Source organism: Grammomys surdaster, unplaced genomic scaffold (genome assembly GCF_004785775.1).
Source record: "Grammomys surdaster isolate TR1022 unplaced genomic scaffold, NIH_TR_1.0 125600, whole genome shotgun sequence".
Taxonomy (NCBI): Eukaryota; Metazoa; Chordata; class Mammalia; order Rodentia; family Muridae; genus Grammomys; species Grammomys surdaster.
In genome coordinates, this window is record NW_021620443.1 from 525,740 (window position 1) to 545,708 (window position 19,969).

Below are 19,969 nucleotides of genomic sequence, written 5' to 3' on the forward strand. Positions count from 1 at the left end.
GTACAGTGAGCACAGTGATCCGGATAGCTCACTGCGCATGTGCCATACAGTGGGCACAAAGGTTGAAGCGGATCAAAACAGAGCGATTGGTCACCTGCGTTTTCTTTTGTGCACAGGTCTGGGTGGCACAAAGTACATCTCTTTCGAGGAACGCCAATGGCATAACGATTGCTTTAACTGTAAGAAGTGTTCCCTGTCCCTGGTGGGACGGGGCTTTCTTACAGAGAGAGATGACATCCTCTGTCCTGACTGTGGAAAGGATATCTGAAGGCAGCACAGAAGCCACAGCGCGTGGCGCAGAGATTCGTGTGTGTTCTTTCATAACCAGGCAATGCTGTGTTCTGGTTCCCACCAGCCACCACGAGGCTTCCTCTCGCTGCCCGGCTTCATGTTTGTTGAAACCCTTTAGTTTTTCTTACTTCAGTCTCAGCGGGGACAAGAGCCATCTGTAAACCCCGGACGGGAAGATGGCTTGGAATTTTCTAGAAATGCAAGGCAAATTGAGTGAAAATGTCATGAGTGTCTTTATAATGCATCCTTCCTCCACATCCTATTTAATTTTTAAGTGCAATTAACATTTGTTATGAACGTGAATGTATTTTTGAGGGAGAGCTGGGATTTGCAGCTTTGTAGTTTCCTTTTTGTGTAAAACCTAGAGTAAGATTTATGTGACTTACAATAAAATTATTCGGAATAAAACATTTTGCTAAGCACAATGTGTGAAATAGTGATTAAATGTTAGGGGCTCACTTCACATAACCGTTTTGAGGGTCAGTGACCACTGGCTGCAGTAGGTTCTAATGGTCAGTATAGGCTGGACTGGGGTGGTGTTCATCAAAATTACACCACACTGTTTCAAGAAAGCCTTCTGGTAGCACCAAGCCTTCTCTCTCACAAGCTTCCCTTCTTCTGGAACACAAACACTCTACATTTGATGTGTAAATCTATGTTAAATAATATGAACGGCAGCAAGGCTAAGAGGCTAATGACAGCCCATATTTTGAGGCACTTTCAGTAACACTGCCTTCATATTTATCAAGACACAAGCCACACGAGGTCAGAGACAGTTCCTTTAACACTCTCAGCTCAGCACCCTAGCCAGGGAAGGGGCACTGAGCACCGAGGCACTGAGATCTTCAGTGTGTGTGTGTGTGTGTGTGTGTGTGTGAATGTGTGTGAATGTGTATGAATGTGTAAATGTGCATAAGCATATATGTGTATGTGTGTATGTGAAAATGTAAGTATGTATATGTGTGAATAAATGTGTATGTGTGTGAATGTGTCTGTGTGTAAATGGATGTGAATGTGTCCATATATGTGTATGAATGTATAAGCATGTGTGAATGTGTGTCTGTGGGAATGTGTATGAATGTGTATGTATAAGCATGTATGTGTTTGTGTGAGTGTGAATGTGTGTGAATGTGTGTATGAGTGTGACTGTGTGTGTATGCGTGCATAGGAGGTGTCAGACTCACTCTATAGCAATCCTGCCGTTTCAGCCTCACAGGTTCAGGGATTACAGGATGGTCTAGTGTATCCAGTCATCTTCAGGATCTCTCTAAAGAGGAACAACAATACACAGACACAGACAACTCAGACTGTAGGAGCAGTCTGTAAAAGAATTTTGCCTCATGGCTAAGCTAGGACACAGTGAGCCCGACTTGCGTGACTGGAACATACTCAGTTTTCTCTAGGATGGTAGCATGGTGATGTTTCTACCTTTTATTTCCAAAGAAAAGGCAGTTTGATAAAGAGGCAAGCCATGCCAAAGAAAACACACCTGTTTGGAGGACAAATGTAAAGTCAGTTTGTTTTTTTAATGGGTACAAGATGTCCTTTTTATTTACTTTTGATATCAAATGTGTGTATAATGTACATAGGTCATTTGTCACTCACCATTTCCCTCTCTAGTCCCCTTCTCCATCCTGTTGAACCCCAACAAGCCCTCTCCAACTGTTGTGTGATAATCCACCTACTTTTATTAGGGTTGCTTGCGTGAGCAGGGGTGAGGGCTATTTACTCAAGCATGGACAATTTACCAATGGCTACACCACTGGTGAAAATTGCTACCCTTTCCAAGCAATCACTAATCACAATAGCTCCTAAGTGACGGGTAGGGGCTTATAAACCCCTCATCCGTACATGATGGAATTCTGAGGGCCCCCATCTTGTGCTGTGTCTTCGTTAGGGTTTGTATTCCTGAACAAAACATCATGACCAAGAAGCAAGTTGGGGAGAGAAGGGTTTATTCAGCTTACACTTCCATATTGCTGTTCATCACCAAAGAAAGTCGGGACAGGAACCGACACAGGGCAGGAACCTAGAGGCAGGAGCTGATGCAGAGGCCATGGAGGAGTGTTACTTACTGGATTGCTTCCCCTGGCTTGCTCAGCTTGCCTTCTTATAGAACCCAGGACTATGAGCCCAGGGATGGCACCACCCACAATGGGCTGGCTCTCTCCCTGATCACTAATTGAGAAAATGCCTTACAGCTGGATCCCATGGAGGCCTTTCCTCAAGGGAGGCTCCTTTCTCTGCGATAACTCCAGCTTGTGTCAAGTTGACACACAAAACCAGCCAGTACACGCTGATAACCAGAGTTGCTGACTTCGTGAGTAAAATGACCATGCCATCACCGGAAGACAGCATTTCTCCTCAGTCCTTCTCATCCCCTGGCTTACACTCTCCTCTCTTCTCTGCAGTGTTCCCCTAGGTGGAGTGATACAAATAAACCATTTATGGCCGAACACTCAACAGTCACTTACTAGTCATCATCTACTGCCCAGAGAAGCATCTCTGACCAAGCCAGAGAGGAGCACCAATCTATGAGTATAAAGAAACGTTCAGAAAGCAGTTTGATACTGTATGCCTTTAGCAAGACGGTAACAGGTTCCCTACTAGTGCTTATGCTGTCCCCGCTGGCTTTTCAAGTCGAGTTTCTTAAACTGAGTGATGTTTAATAGCGTGTGAAGTGCGTACAGTGGTTTGAAAGAGAGATCTTCCCCAAAGTCCCAAGTATTTGAACACTTGTTCCTCAGCTGGTGGCAATGTTTGAAGATGTTATGCAACTTTTAGAAGATGGGACCTTGGTGGAGGAAGTGTGTCATCAGGGGTGGGCTTTGAGGTTTCAGTGTCACCCCACTTCTGGTTCATTCTCTGCTTCCTGTGTGGATACTGACTTCAGTTTCTTGCTTCAGCTCCCATGCACTCCACCATGAGGGACTCTTACTTCTCTGAATCTGTAAACAAATAGAAACTTTCTCCATGTTTCTTTTGGTCATAGTGTCTTATCACGGCAACAGAAAAGTAACTCTAACCACTTTGGGTCTTCTGGACTTAGAGCTGACTTGAGGTTCTGCCACTTAGTTACCTCTCTATTGCTATGATAAAACACCATGACCAAGACAACTTGTAAAAAGAGAACATTTAACTGATGAAAAATGAGGCCATACATCTGAAGGAGAGCAAGAAGGGACGTATGGGACGGTTTAGAGACAGGAAAAGGGGAAATGAAAATACAATCTCAAAAATAAACACACACACACACACACAAAAGAAAGCATTTAATTTGGCTTATGGGTTCAGGGGGTTAGAGTCCGTGATGGTGGAGTTGAAAAAACAGCTGAGAGCTTACATCCTGATCCACAAACAAGATGAGAGTGAACACGGGGAATTGCGGGAGTCTTCTGAAATCTCAAAGCCCACCCCAGTAATTCACCTCCTCCAAGACCATATACCCTTCCCAAACGGTTCATGGGGAAACTGATCTATAATTCACCCCCTCTTCTGCGTCTGTGTGTGTGTTCAACCTTATCTGAGTAATGCTAGCTTCCTGGATTTGGCAGTGTTCCATTCCTTTTATGTTATGGAACTGTTTAATGAGCACTGGTGCAAGCTCATCTTTAAAAGTTTGGTAAGAGTTGGCAGTAAACCCATGTGTTTAACGAAGAGTATATTGTCCACGCTCACAACACCCATGTCTTATGCAGATGTCTCGTGTCCTTCCTCTCATTGGCTCGTATACTTTTTCTGTATCCTTTTCCACAACATTTGCTAAGTCTTAGAAGGGTTGATATAGATGCTTCATTTAGGGAAGAGCCCTCAACAGTTACATAGTATCAACATCTTTAGCAGCATCCTGAGAGTATTTGGGTTTACCATGTTTTGCTGTAAGAGAGAACCTTCTTGATCAATGGTGAGAGCAGCCCTTACTTATTGGAATGAGATGAGTGGGATAAGCATAATCAGAATTCACTAGATACATGTATTGAATTGTCAAAGAATAAATTGAATTAAAAAGTGTATTAAAAGGGCTGGGCGGTGGTGGCGCACGCCTTTAATCCCAGCACTTGGGAGGCAGAGGTAGGCGGATTTCTGAGTTTGAGAGTTCGAGGCTAGCTTGGTCTACAGAGTGAGTTCCAGGACAGGCAGGTCTACACAGAGAAACCCTGTCTCAAAAAACCAAAAAAAAAAAAAAGTGTATTAAAATGTTTTGTATTAAACTTTAAAGATAATTTTTAAAATCGTTAAAACAGCAATTTGCCCATTTTTCGTGGTTTCTATAACTTTTCTTACTACTGATTTTCCCTTTCATTCTATCATGTTCTGATAAAAATGCAGGAAACTATTTCAATTATTTTGTATTTTGGTAACACCTGGTTTATGGTCTAGGGTGCTGTCTATTTTAGAGAAAGTTCCATGGGCTGCTGAGAAGAATGTATACTCTATATCTTTTGATGGAAGATTCTGTATATATCCATTGTTTACTTGATTCCTGAGACAGTCCTTCACTGGTGTTAGAACATGTATTTTCAGAATTCTAATACTGACCAAAGACTCTCCAGAACTTCCCTAGGACTTCAGTAGCAGATAAGGTTTCATTCATTCTCCTAGTTCTGATCCTTTAGAGAATCCTGACTGATACGAATTTGGTAGCAGGGAGTGGGCTATTACTGACAGGCCTGCCCATGCCACTTTTTGGGAGAATGTGGATGACTTGGGACTTTGGACTAAGAGAGCACCTGAATGCTGGAAGCAGGGCTTAATGGGCCATTCTAGAAGCAGCTTGGAAGACAGTAGTGCTGAAAGCAATGTGGACTTCAGAGGCCGGACTTGAGGGCCTTCAGAGGAAAACAGTCAGTAGCTGGATCAGAGACCAGTCCTGAGATATTCTGGCAAAGAACGTGGCAGCTTTCTGCCTTTGTCCTACGCATCTGCCTGAGGCCAAACTGTAAAGTACTAGGTTAACTTCCTTGATGAAGATTTCAAGACATGGACTGCTCTGGGCTCCATCCCATGGTTCTTAGAATTCACTCTAATCAGAACAACTGGGGCAAAACGATACATAACTTGTAGAGAGAGAGACCAGCATGGAATTTAATGTTGGAGCTAAGGCTTGAGAGGAAAGAGATAAAGGCCTGAATCAAAATGAAGTCAAGGAATGAGGGAGGGCCCACAGGGAAGGACCACACCAAGGCGCGTGTCTAAACTGGAAAAAGAAAGCTCTAAGGAATGTTTTGTTCCTAAAAGGCAACAGCAAAAAGAAGCTGCAGCAAATGTGATTCTGTGTGGTTAGACTCCATTCCAAGCAGGATGCTGAACCTGTCGGTGTTGTCGGAGTTGTCCATGTGGTGGTTCCGGCATCAGAGTCGGGAAGGATGCACAAGCAGAGAGGCTGTATAATCTTCCTCCATGGTTCAGGAGAATGAACCATGTCTAAGGTTCATTCTAAGGGCAGGGCTATGTCGGAGAGACCCTGCAGGGAGGCCTTGAAGGGCCATTTTGTGAAGCGGTGAAAGTGAAGCCTTGGTTGCACTGGAGATGCCAAGGTGTTAAAGAAGCCAGAGCCATGAGACATCTGCCAAGAAGAGTTGCACACAGGGACGGGAGCGGAACCAGCCGAGGAGAGAGAATAAGCATATTTCAGGCAGCAAAGCTCAAAGGGTGGCGCCATTTAAGCCCTTTGACATCACATGAGCAGCTCCAGTATTTGGACTTTGCCCTGCTGGATTCTGGTCTTGCTGTGGATCAGTATTTCCTCACTGTGCCCATTCCTTCCTTTTGGAATGGTAATGTATATCCTGTGGCACTGTAAGTTGGAAGTATATAATTTGCTTTTTTATTTTTTTTAATTTTATATGGGTTACAATGCAGAGATTGCCTTGGTCTGAGAAGAGAGTTGGACTTGTGAATTGTGCTAAGACTGTTCAGAGTATTTCTGAAGTTGGACAAACTGCATTTTTGCATTATGATATATAAGGCCACAGGCTCATGAGGGCCAGGGAATTGAATGTGCTAATTTGAATGAGGGTGGCGGCCATAGGTTCACATATTTGAACACTTGGTCCTCAGTTGGTAGAACTATTTTGGGTGGGATTAGGGGCCATGGCCTAGTTAGAGGAGGTGCGTCATACTGAGGTTTCAAAAAACTGTCTGTCTGTCTTATGGTTATGTCTCAAGATGTTAACTCCAGCACATGCCTGTCTGCCTGCCTATCATGTTCCTCACCGTGGCTGTCATGAACTCGAACCCTCTGAAACAATAAGCCTTCTTCTAAAATGGCCTTGGCCAAGGTATCTTATCACACAACAGAAGAGTGAGACAGGGTATTAGGAGACATGGCCTTGCTAGAAGTATGACAGTGCTTTGTCCCATTTATGCCTTAGAAACACTTGGGGGATGCACACCTTCATATCAATCACGATATCTTAAACACGGCATCACTAACTGCCCTCTAGCTCACAAAAGGGAACCCAATTGGACTGCTTGAATATGGCTAAGTTTATGCCACGCATAATGGCACTTTCTGAACCAATTTCATCAGTCACATAAATCATAGGAATATTTTTTCATTTTATTTGTAATGCAAATGATAAACCTGCTCAAGATAGTTTTATTCAGTTTATTTAAATAAGGACAAGGCTACTTAAAAGACTATACATACAAAAAATGTACATTACAAGGTCAACCTTTTCTATACTGAATTACAAAACTTACACAAGCATTTAATAAAGCACACTTAAAAAAAACGTGTTGACCAATTAGTAGCCTCTCAATAATGCTCAAATTCCACAGTAGTAAGTAGAGAAAGCTCTTACATATGGGGATGATTTAATCTACTGGCAGTTTTACTTAATGTAAGTTTTTAAAAGGTCATTGCTGTTGAATGAGTCTCTATATCAGTTTTAGAACTGTCTCTCAAACTTAAGTCAACCAAAACAGAATTTCAAATGAAAATTTCAATTCTGAAGAATTTCAATACCAGCAAATACAGCCTTAAGGCAGTAGTGAGACCCTCTTCCAAATGTCTGGCAGCTGCCTAACCTAATAAGGCTGCTCTGGCAAACTAGGCTGCTGTGACAGCCTTTGGGAAGCAACTTAGTGTCCTGGTGCTACAGGATTCCAGACTCTAGGATCCACACAGTGGTCTATGATCCCCTCAGATGTAAGAGGATTGGGTTCAGACTATCTTTACCCTTTAGTGAATGGAGTAAGGTCACAGATACAATACAATCTGCAAACCTAGGTCTGAAGTCTTAGACCTAGAGAAGAGAGGAAGGAGAGTGGGAAAGAGAGCAGGATACACAAAGTAGGAAAACAAGGAATGAGGCTGACCTGCCGGTGGTCTCTGGGGTGCCTTTTGTACCTCAAGAGCTTCTCACTGCCTCTAATGCCATTCATTTGCCCAACCCAAGATTAAGAATAGCTTGCCTCGCTGGGATACAGAATCAAAAGCAACAATACCAACCCTATACTACTAAGTAAACTTACTCCAGAATTGTTCCCCACTCTCCTCGAGTCCTAACTCAAACTGAAACACCACTTCAGAACAACACTCGCAGGGCGGCTGCTCCAGACTCCCAGGATGTGGTATGCTTCACCACACGGAGGAAGCCAGTTCCATGATGCCTTCAGGAGGCATGGTGATCCATGATGGAGGCACTACATAGTACACAGTGCATGGGTCAACGCTTCTTCACTTCTCAAAATCAAGACAGCTCAGTAATATGCTGCTATGTGAGCACAGATGCTGAATGTTCATAGTATAAACTTCAATTTGAAGCAACAATGTTACACAGTTCAGCTGTTATTACCAACCTACTCTGTAAGTTAAGGATACAAATTAAAAATTAATTTCACTGAATAACTAAAAATAAGTTCCCACTGACTTAAAATTGTCAAACGGCTAACTTCCTCCTTAAAGAGAGAAACGCCGGTGGAAGCAGAGAGGTCAACTGAATATAAAATACAATGTGTTGTTCTGCTCTAAAAGCTGTGCTTTTAAAATCCACCTTGACGATTACACATAGGAGCACAGTTCCTTTCAACAATATTAGCTTATCAACCCTGCAGATAACAATGTATTTCAACTGTTACTGGAGCATCAACAATTCATGCAACACTTAATATCATAAATTTTGTCTTATGTGTACAAATTCAGTCTGGAAAAAAAAAAAGCAGAACACTTAAAAACTACAGGGTTGATGTCTAACAACAGTACTTACCTGCAAGGCTGAGCTATTTTTTGTAAGGCTATTCTGATAAACTAAAATGGTGTTTTAACAAATCAAAGAAAGGAGATGACTCTAAGGCAAGCCAACAATTTGAAGATTATATATGGAAAGAAATATGAAGTATCTTTTGCTCTTAGTTAGAAATATAAAGGAAGGAGCAGATACTAGAAATCACAAATGTAAAGCAAACAGTACTTTCTCATTTGCCTGCATTACACAAGTGGATAATGCTACCTGTGCAAAAATACAAAGACCATCACTTAACCCTGTGTGGGACAGCCCTGCAGGAAGCTGTTTTATTTATAGCACACGAACCTCTTCAGCAAGGAGTCCACTTTCTGCTGCACACTACAGTGAATCCCAACTCCAGCGCCCTGACAATGACAACTACCTTCTCCACAGCACACTGATAAGCACCCCCCCACCACGTGTTCTGGATTCTTAGGTCGAGAATCCTAGGACCCATCATTCCCAAACTTCCTGACAGGGAGTACTACCTCTAACATGATCGCCCAGCCTGAAGACTCTGAAATCAGTCTCATTTTAAAAAGATAGAGCTCACACAAGAGACAGCTGAACTCACAGGGAGAACTCAAGCCGCATAAGAAAAGAGTAGGCAGGGCCCCTGTAAGACAGGACCATTCTAAAGACATAGAAGCTTTTGCCACTGAGGAATGGCAAGCCCCGACTTCCCTTTTGCTTTCTGTGGGACAAAGTGGCACACATAACGGAAGAGCAGAAAGCTTTTCCATCAACATGATCAACACACTTTTCTTGGCGAACCCTTCAAGGTGCAGGCGGTAATATTTACCACAATACTGTGAACTGCTATATGCTTCTGCTTGGGAAAAGAAATTTATAGAGGATGTGTACAAAGCTGTACTTTAAAAAGAAATTCCTCCCTAATTGGGACATGAAAGTCAAGACACTGTAAGAAAGGGAAGAAGAAATAGAGAGAGGGAGAAGAGGGAAAGATTCATGTTTCCAAACCTATTTTAAACCTCAAGAAAATCCCACAGTATTCAGGACCTCTGTAAATACTGTGGACTCATCTGAAAACTGCGGCTGCAGCTCTATTTACACTTTGGAGGCTTCCCTTCATGGCCATGTAACATGCTGTATCTTCCTCTTTGCTTCTGGAGGCTTCAGGTGATTCTAGAAGACAGGAACAGAAACAGTTTATAACAGCAGACGCCTCAGAACAGCTCAAACGAGCACTCAGCCAGCCAAGGCCAGCTATAGGTCCCCCAGAGCAAGAGCACTGCTGCCCTCTGGTGGGAATGATGCTCAGATTATAAAGTAAGTCTCTTGGCTCCCATCTGTCTGGTCTGTGGTTCTCAAATGTTCTACACCAAAATCATTTACACACACACACACACACACACACACACACACACACACACACACACCTCCCCGAACCTTATCCCCCAAACAGCAGAACCAGAAACTACAGAAGATAGAAGGAATACCCCTCTCTTGGCTTTCTAAAGCTCCTAGCCCACCTGTCTCCCTGATGTCACAGTCTAAACTGCATGAGATATATTCACCAAATATTTACGTTTCTAAGGCAATACCTATCTACATGTATCTACATGTATCTACAAAGGTCATGGTTGTATAAATACATGTGCCTCAAAGGCTCATGCCTCATTGTAGTAGTAGTTCAGATGTAGATTATTATTTTTTCTTTTTTTAAATTAGTTTTTTTAAAAAATATTTATTTATTTATTTTATGTATGTGAGTACACTGTTGCTGTCTTCAGGCACACCGGAAGAGGGCATCGGATCCCAGTACAGATAGTTGTGAGCCACTATGTGGTTGCTGGGAATTGAACTCAGGACCTCTGGAAGAGCAGCAGCCAGTACTCTTAACTGCTGAGCCATCTATCCAGCCCCAGATTATTCTCTTTTCATCCCACATTCTTCTCTGTCTCACAAAAGTGGTTAAAATACGTATGTAAGCAGACTGGTGTCCAGTATATGCTCTGTAATAAAAGTACAGTCTGGCTACTTAACTGGAAAAGACACGCAACTGTGACATATGAAATTCAAGCATCCAGATGCTTCAAAATAGCAGAAGACACACATGTAAGAGATTCCTCTTAGACTTCCTCTATCCTTCCAAAGTTAAGTAATTTGATGTTTAGGGAAGAGTAGATTCTAAGGTAGGTTTAAGGTAAGTACAAACAGATTTAAGGCCTAGACCCAAATACTATTTATAAAATGTGTTGCACCCGACAACAGCATTCTGGGCCTCACCAACAAAGGAGTATTTAGCTTTTTGATTCCAAGATGGAAAGAGAAAATTTTAGGAAATCTGCCTTTCTGCTTTCATTTAACATAGAAAGAAATTTAGTGAACTTTCAAAAACAATGATCACTGTAGATTTTTAAATTCCAGGATTCAAATATACAAGCTATGGGATATAAAAACCCACTGCAGTTCCAGGGCAGCAGGCAGGCACTGTGGGCTATAGAGTATAGAGTCAGGTAAGGGCATACATTCTCTTCCCAGCAGTGTCCACCCACCTTGGAACAGCACTTACTGAACTATGGAAACCTCATCCTCTGCTCCACAGCCTGGCTCAGCCAGGGTTGCACACTGTACTGCTTTGGAATCCCTACTAGGGTAGACTGGGAGGCTGCAGAGCCTGGTTAGGTGAGATAGCATCCCGCTCAGGGTATCCACGAAGCCTTCCCTACTGCAGGGACAGGACTGAGGGAGGTTCTTTATATCAGTATCGTATGGAAAGGGTGCCAGCTTAACTATCAAAATTCCATTATAGTTTGACATGAAGCCATTTTTTAAACTCTATACTGTTTTCAGATCATAACCCACTAAAGGAAATGGGCCTGTTTTTAGCATCCTATATACCCTAAAAGGAAACAAGCACAGCCAGCTGACCTGGGGCTGCAGACTGAATGCTCAATGCTATGCTCAACATGGAAGTCACCCCGACACTTACTGTGGCCTCTGCCTCTTCCTTAGGAGCAGCCCGCTTTAATTTCACAGGAGTAGTTCCAACAGGGGACAGAGGTGGTGACTTCACTGGACCCGAAGGACTTTTCCTATGTGTTAAGTCATGGTTCTGTTTACTGTCATTATTATTGTGCTCCATTTTATTGTTCACAGGCAAATTGGAAAACAGAGCTAGAGGTGAAATCCTGGAAGAGGAGTTTGGTGATTTCTGAGAGGTCTCTCTGGTGGAGCCTGTCTGGGCAGGAGGCTTGAGCCGCTCGTCTGCTCCGTTCTCCGTCCTTTTCACTTTGATGCTTGTGCTTGTTGAGCTCCCATCAAACACAATGAGGGGTCTTTTCCTTAATCCATCTACAGCACTACTCCTGAAAGCAGAGAGACTCTCTTGTAAAGCACCACACAGGCTGGCAGATCAGTAAGCAACAAGGTTTTCTGAACAGACTATGGTAAAGGAAATAATTGGACATAAGACTCCCAGGCCCAAAGAAACAAGTTTTTAGTGCTTTAAAGTACAAAATATTTACTTGTAAGAAATTTCATTTTCATTTATAATGAGACGTCCCTCATAGTCTTGGGAGTGTGAATGCTTGGTCCCCAGTAGGTGGTGCTGTTTGGGCAGTGAGTAGCTGTGGCCTTTCTAGAGGAGTACTTCAATGGGGGAGGGCTGTGAGAGTTCAAAGACCCCTGCCATTCCTAGTTTGTTCTCAATTTCCTGCTTGCAGTGCAAGATGGAAGCTCACAACTGTCTACTGCTGCCTGTCATGATGGCCTGTCAAATGGATTGAGGGAAAAATCCCGTCATAAACCCAAATAAATCCTCTGTCTATAAACTGCCTTGATCTTGGTATTTTAGCAAAGAAATAAAATATTAATAAGCTCTATAATAAAATAGAGCAGCTTATTAGTACTGCTATCCTGACTATGTGATCACAATTCTTATTTTACATGAGAAACTACAAGACAGTTCCAAGACTCCCACAGCAGTCGTCCACAAACAACAAAGCAAAACCCTACTGCAGTCATCAAGTGTCTCCAAGGTCTGGACACTTCCTCATCAGTGATTAAAGCATCTATACAACTGTAATCATGGGATTTGATGAGTCATCATACCCATTGGTTAACTGGTGCATCTCATTCCTCCAAAGGACAGGCCTGAACATTGCAGGGAATTGTGAATGCTTGTGGATTTAAACATGCATGAGCATAGAAAACACAGAATAAAAACAAGGTATAGAAGATTAGAATAGTGACTGGCACAAGGGACTGGATGGACTTGGAAGGACTGAGCATTGCTCTAGGAGTCACCGAGGGAGGGATGCGTGAACGTGAAGAAGGCTGAGACTGTGAAGACTTTCAGTAAGCTAATGTATTGTTTATACAACAAACATACTCTATAAACCTGCTGTAAATTAAGTCCTTGGTGTTCATAGACCAAAGGAGCATGCCTGTACTGTGAAACACGGCCTCCATCTTCATTCAAGCATTGAGGCCTCCGTGCCCACCCTCATCTTTGGTCAGTTACATCATCTGAGGGAGGGCATGCAGTATCTGAGGGAGGGCATGCAGTATCTGAGGGAAGGTATGCAGTATTTGAGGCAGGGCATGCAGTATCTGAGGGAGGACATGCAGTATCTGAGGCAGGGCATGCAGTATCTGAGGGAGGACATGCAGTATCTGAGGGAGGACATGCAGTATCTGAGGGAGGACATGCAGTATCTGAGGCAGGGCATGCAGTATCTGAGGCAGGGCATGCAGTATCTGAGGCAGGGCATGCAGTATGTGGCCACAAGGCTCTAGGGCAGTGGTTCTCAATCTTCTTAATGCTTTGACCCTTTAACATAGTTCCTCATGTCGTGGTGATCCCCAATCACAAAATTTTGTCTTTTGCTACTTCTTAACTAATTTTGCTACTCTTGTGAAGTGAACTGTAATGTAAATATCTGTGTTTTCTGATAGTCCTGGGCAACCTCTGTGAAAGGGTCATTTGACCCCCAAGAGGTCAGGACCCACAGGATGGGAACCACCAGCTTAAAGACTTGTGCCATTTGGAGGTTGCTCTCTCTGCTTCCTGTTTGGGGTTTGAGGTATGATCTCTCAGCTGTTGCTGACACTCTGCCTAGGGCTTGCTACAATGCTTCCCTACTGTGATTGTGATGGGCTTTTATCCCCTGGAACCATAAGCCAAATAAGCTCTTCCTTGCATAAGCTGCCTTGGCCATGACGCTTTATCACAGCAATAGAAATGTAGCTAATAGACTGTCTCACCTCGGGCTAGTTATAACATTCCTCTGGATCAATGTTTCTCCACAGAAAAAAAATAACGAGTTCACCAAAACAAGATACTTTTAGATAATTTCAACTATAATGCTCTGGTGCAAGATTCAAATTGTAAAACTCTCTCTCTCTCTCTCTGTGTGTGTGTGTGTGTGTGTGTGTGTGTGTGTGTGTGTGTGTACAAGCAGAACTGGGTTGGGAGTCCTATATGCTGGTATCAAACTCAGACCTTGCACACCATCTAGGTAAGTGCTCTATAGCCGAGTTTTAAACCTCAATCTCCAAATTGCAAATTCTTAAAATAAAGTCAAAGATCTTTTCTAAACAATACCCAGGGGCTATTAAGTTTAGCTTTGAAGTATGATCAGCACTGAACATTTTGCTTATTATTAGGAAAAGTGCTGGAATGCACTAATAATACTGCCTGAACTTAAGAATCTTGACAAATAAATAAAATGAAGGTATATGTAACATAATTCAGAGGCTTGTGAAAGTTAGCTCTAACGTCTAGCCCACACTAATACATACTCATCCCTGATCAAAGGCAAGGCACTTGTACTTCTTTTCCACAAGACTAAGAGCACATATATATTTGATTACATTCACGTTTTCCAATCACCTCAGTTAAGAGACTCACAAGCGATTAAAGCCACTGGTCAACCTTCCCCTATGGCCTCTAGTGCATTGCCTACAACAGTGCCTATGAAGAGAAGACCCAAGTAACTGATCAATACCACCACTAGTACAACCAACACTCAGGGATCTTAGAATGTCATCCTCACAACATAGTCAACAACAGTCACTAATCAAATGTGATTTTCTTTTTAAAACAATTTGATTAGTTTCCTGAACTTTAGGAATCTTTTAAGAATTAGATGACTGTGCTAATTATCTAAGTAATTATCTAAGTAATAGATAATTTCCACATTAGTCAAAAGCTTAAGACCTTACTTGACTCATCTTTTTTCCTCAAAAGTCAACAAATTCTATTGGTTCTACCTACAAAATACACCTAGACCTTAGCCATTAAACTCCTTCATCAAAATTATCATTTATTGCCTGGATTATAGCACAGCCTTCCCCTCCCCTGGTCCTCCCTTCTTTTCTTCTTCTTTCTTTTTTCTTTCTTTTTTTTTTTTTTTTTTTGGTATTTCAGTCAGGGTTTTTCTGTATAGCTTGGGCTGTTCTGGAACTAACTCTGTAGACCAGGTTGGCTTCAAACTCAGAAATCCGCCTGCCTCTGCCTCCCAAGTGCTGGGATTAAAGGCGTGTGCCACCACAGTCCGGCTTCTTCTTCTCCTTCTTCTTTTAACTCTTTATTGATTCTTTGTGAGTTCCCTATCATGCACCTACTAATCTCCCTGTTTCTTTGAATTTGCCCTTGCAACCTCCCTGCCAAAAGAAAAATAAATAAAAACAAAACATAACAACAAAATCTCATTATAGTATACCATTTTGTCAAGACATCTTTAGTGCAAATGTTCATTGCAATGAGTCACTGGTCTGGTTCAAGGCCTCTGGCTTCTGCTACTCTGTCAATATTAAATCCTCACTCGGATTCCTCTCAGATATCCTGTTGTTGCCCTGTGTAATGGAGATCCTGTAGCTTTGGATCTACAGAACCAGTTCATTCACATGCTCTGGCAGTTCACAGATGGGTAGACGTTGGGCTGGGCCAACTCAAAGCTCTGGACCTGGGCCTGGGAGGTATCTGAGCTGGTCAGCCTGCCAGCTCTCCAGCACCCTCACCGACAGGGAAAGCTCTCCAACACTGCTCTTACTTGCTTACCCAATGACATAGTGCCAAGGGGCAGGGCCAGCTCTCCCTCTCTCATGCCTTTAGGGCCGGCTTACCTATGCCCCTGCCACCAGGGCCAGCTCTACTACAGCACACCATCTTTGAAAGTCCTACCTTAAGTTACTTCTTGGTTCAGCAGGGAGAATGATCCTGTTAAAAAATGCCACCGTGTAGGGCTATCGATGTCTCAAAACCTCTTCATAGTTTCTCATCTCAGAGTAAAGGCAAATCCTCAAAATTCACATACTTCACTTGATCCCACAATTCCCGGTTTGTTCCAGTAGGTGTTTTACCTCTGTCTCCAACCCTGGACTGATACGTGACAGACAATTGCTGACCCAGACTCTCTCAGTGTGGAATACAGGACACATCTCTACTTCTTACAGTTCTTTCTACTGAAATGTCATTCTGCAGTCAAGTTGCTGCTGGCTAGTTTATCATTATCCCTCCCTGATTCATCTGTCTGTCTGTCTGTCTGTCTGTCTGTCTCTCCCTCCCTCTCTCTCTCTCTCTCTATATATATATATATGTATATGTATATATGTATGTATGTATGTATATATGTATGTATATGTATATGCTCGTTATAGCATGCACTCAATTTGATTAAGTTTCTCTCAACTAAAGCATGAAAAAAGGGGTGTCGGCATCACCCACAATCATAGTACTTGGTGCTCATCAACAGTGACCAAATAAATGATTCTTTTTTTTTGTCTAAGTTTACCTGGTGGGAAAAAAAAAACAAAAACAAAAAACCCTTTTAGTCACAAAAGATTAGATTATCAACCACAAAGAAAAGTACCTTTTGGTCTCATTTTTCACTTCATGGTGCTCTCTTTTCTTCTCCATCATCTTCCCCCATCTATTCTTCGGCAAATCCCTCTGAGGCAACGGTATCGCATGCTGGACGTAAAGGTCAGTGAGGTTGTCTTTGTTTACTCTTACGTCATTTTCAACAGCTATGTTCTTCTGTGTGAAAGAAAACAAAAATAACTTCAAAACAACGTCTTTCATTTAAAAGCTACCTATCTACATAACATGGGGAAAGCATTATGCTTAAGTAAATTATAAAGCTACTTTCACAATCACGTAAGAGTCAAGCTGTATTATTAGATAGGGTATTAAAGACCTACTAAACTCTATAAAGTTCAGCTTCACTTTAGAGTGGCCACGTGCCCTCACTGAGAGGACTACTGCCCGTAACTGCTGGCCAAGTCCAGAAAGAGAGAACCATTACCACCACCATCCCTACCTTCTTAATCTAAATAAAAATGGGACATTGCCTGAGAAAAGATTGAAAAAGAAAAGCATCCAATTCTGTAAGCTACTGAGTCGGATTACTATGGTCAGATTGGTGGGGTAGGATCTCAGTCTTATTCTGTGTCTTATTTCTCATGTTTCTTTTAATGTGGTGGGCACTTGCATTTTGTTTTTGTTTTGGTGCTGGTGTCTGAACCAAGTGTCTTAAGTATGCCAAGCACTGGCTTTACTATGGAGACCCCCTCCACCCAAAAACACACATACATACAGACACACAAACACATACACACACATGCACAGCACTACTGCAGAAGGAAACTTAACTCTCCATTCTGATGACAGTATCAGTGTATCACTAGTAGTCTGTCCCACTCCATTTTCACCATTTGATTCACAGTCCAACCACATATGCCTAAATAACTTAAATAACTTATTCTCTCATATCCCAGTTCCCTCTAAAGATCTTGGAGCACGATAATGCAAAACACACAGGAAAAACTGGGGAAACACATGCTTTGTAAAAATGGACCTCCCCCCCAAACCCAACAAAACAATGCCTGTTTAGTTTGACTTCATTTTTAAGTTGTTGAATCATCTTATTCCTTTTTCATACAGTATATTATTGCTGGCTTTCAACTTGCATTTACTCCGAGGAGGGAATATCTGAATACTCTTGGACAACATTCCCAGAGGACATCATTTGCTTGGATGGCACTGAAGGGGCTACCTTCTGACAGCAGTGCTTAAAAGTGTCGTCCTTGGGTCATCAGCAAGAACTGGTTAAAACGCAGTACCAGGGCACATACGGAACCTACTTAATGAGAAGCTGATGATGGGGCTCAATAATATGTTTTAGTAAGCCTTTGATAATCCTGGTGTAATTAAAAGCTTGAGAACCACAGGTTAAAAGTCATTATTAAAATAGTGATGGAAAACTTCAAGAAATTAGAGATAGACATGGTACTGAAGGGAAGAAAAACCACATAGAAAACAAAACGTGCCACATAAAAAACTCTATAGAGAAACTTTCAACAATTTTGTCATTTTAAATAAAACATCACGCTTTTCTTTTATGAATTGCTATTCTCTTCGGTCATACCGCCGGGGCGGACACAAGCACCACCTGGAAAGCTAGGTGTTTTAAGTTCTCCAAACGGTGACTGTGTCCTGATAATGATCTTAGGAAGTAGGTCCATCTCTCTAGGACTTATTTGAGTGTCTCTAATAAGAGAGGCGAAAAGCTACCTAACAGACTATTTCTCACATGTTTTGGATCCAGCCCTGACTGCCCCAGACTTCTCCCCTCCCGGTCTGTTCCTAGTCTATCTCTTCCGCAGGCCGTTGCTTGCACACAGGCAGCGGAGGTTGTCTGAGACACCCTTTCCGAGTTATTGAGGAGTTCCCGGGGATTCCAGTCACTCTCAGGAAGTTTCCATTGGAGATCAAGGGAGGCAAGCCCCACCGGATCAGTGTGGGCGGGGAGCAGCCACGAGCCTCCCGCAGGCCTGCCTGTCCCCCCTGCTGCCCGTCTTCCTCGGTCGGGCCCGAGCGCCCCACCTGTTCCAGGGTGAGGAGGAGGAACTCCTGGGACAGCAGCTCAGGATGCAGCAGCAGCTCCGCGTCCGTGCAGCTGCGACCGCCCACATCCCCCGCCATGGTTGTCTCCAGGAGACCCCGGCCGGCTACCCACAAGTCTCTGCGGCAGAAGCGTTGCGGAAGTGACGTCGGGGGCGGGACTCTGGTGTCACTCAGCGCGCCGGAGACGCGATGCCTTTCACAGAGGGTAGAGTTCGTGGCTGGCAGATTTGGCTGACGCACCTCAGCCAAGAGGACGAACTGAGATCGAGAGCGGAGGGGTGTCCTGCTCGGGCCGCGCCGGAAGCACGGAAGGCTAAGCAACGTGATCTGGCCGCCATTGGTCTGCCTCCTGTGACGTCCCATGGCAGAGGCCTCAGGGATTCTCCCGACTGCTTGGAGAGACAGAATCGACCAAGACGGCAGACAGCTGTGACCCCCTAACAGACTATTTATTGGCATTGCCATGTCTGAAGTCATCCTTCTTTTCGCTTTTTACAATGTCTCAATCGTTTATTGTCTAATCTCCCGTCTACATAAAGTAAGCCCAAATAACTCTCTAATCCCCTCTCCTCGGACATAATAAGCACCAAGTATTGTTCCCTGGAAAGATACTTTAAACCATCCAGCTCACGTGTGGGAAATAATAACCAGCAGAGAAAGTAGTTGCGACAGTCCAGCGACTGTTGCACAGTTATTCCTCAGATCAGCCTGATGTGCTACTAGAATGCTTGTTTCTTGGATAGGGAAAATGAGCCATAGAAAGGGTAATTGGAGACCACAGACTGACAGTGGCGAAGAACCAAGTAAACTGCTCTTACTAATAAGTACAATGAAGTAACGGGTTCTTACTTTAACAAAATATTGTAGGCTTTCAACTACGTTCTTATATTTGGGTGAGACATCTGTTCTTTTTCATCATTCATAGGAGACAGAGTCCTCAAGTTTTTGCACATTAAAAAGTTGTACTTCTTACCTGTTTTGAGAGCATAGTTTGTATGCTCTATAATGTATCGTTTTGTTGGAAACTGTTGCATTGTCTATGAAAATATACTATTAGGAGTCTACCAAAAATATGCTTGAAAGAGTACTGAAAAATAAATGAGATGTTAAATTAGGAATGAGAGACATCTTGTAAAATTTTCCAGTTGTTTATGTGATACTTTGGGGCAGCAACAATTTCAGAGCTGGGAGGAATTTTTAAAGTTAGTGCTTAAAAGATATTCAATCCAGTGCTTTTATTTTTGTGCCTGAGAAGCTGATCTAAGTGACCTTCCCTGAAGGTCTTAAAGCTGGGCTGAATGTTCTCAAATGGGATTGAGTGCCTTCGCTTTGTAACATTATTGTGCTATTATATATTCAAATTAACCTTTATACTGTCATATAATAATGAGTCTGGCATGGATGGCATCATTGACTCCATTCCCTTCACTAGAAGGTTATATTAGTTGCTAAAGTAGCTGTTTTGCAGGGAACTTGAATTTGCAACCAAACATAGTTTTCACTGGGTGAGCTGAGCTGGCCTCACACCAGTTCCTTCAGGAAACTACTGAAGACTAATCAAAATAAGGAT

The 19,969-nt window shown here is 42.8% G+C and overlaps 2 protein-coding genes across 3 annotated transcripts in view; one reads left to right on the forward strand and one right to left on the reverse strand.

Moving 5' to 3' along the window:
- The window catches only part of Fhl2 (four and a half LIM domains 2), a 69,715-nt gene extending 69,005 nt beyond the window's left edge, over positions 1-710 (forward strand). For both annotated transcript variants that reach the window (XM_028786823.1, XM_028786822.1), the window contains exon 6: positions 117-710. In XM_028786823.1, the coding sequence (XP_028642656.1) occupies positions 117-268 (152 nt within the window). In that variant the 3' untranslated portion in view covers positions 269-710. The remainder of the gene's footprint in view (positions 1-116) is intronic.
- A 6,171-nt stretch (positions 711-6,881) lies between these two features.
- Positions 6,882-18,496, reverse strand: CUNH2orf49 (chromosome unknown C2orf49 homolog). Its single transcript, XM_028786820.1, has 4 exons — positions 18,379-18,496; positions 16,364-16,530; positions 11,479-11,854; positions 6,882-9,668 (listed from the first exon to the last, which is right to left on the reverse strand). The coding sequence occupies exons 1-4, from the start codon at positions 18,475-18,477 to the stop codon at positions 9,612-9,614; spliced, it is 699 nt and encodes a 232-aa protein (XP_028642653.1). The 5' UTR covers positions 18,478-18,496; the 3' UTR covers positions 6,882-9,611.
- Between the last annotated feature and the right edge of the window lie 1,473 nt (positions 18,497-19,969).

Excerpts from the sequence above, each read along its gene's own strand:
- CUNH2orf49 (XM_028786820.1), bottom strand. The coding sequence starts at position 18,477 with ATGGCGGGGGATGTGGGCGGTCGCAGCTGCACGGACGCGGAGCTGCTG. Across the intron at positions 16,531-18,378 it reads TCCTCCTCACCCTGGAACAG|AAGAACATAGCTGTTGAAAA; the intron begins GTGGGGCGCTCG and ends TCTTTCACACAG. Across the intron at positions 11,855-16,363 it reads GTGAAAAATGAGACCAAAAG|GAGTAGTGCTGTAGATGGAT; the intron begins GTACTTTTCTTT and ends CTCTGCTTTCAG.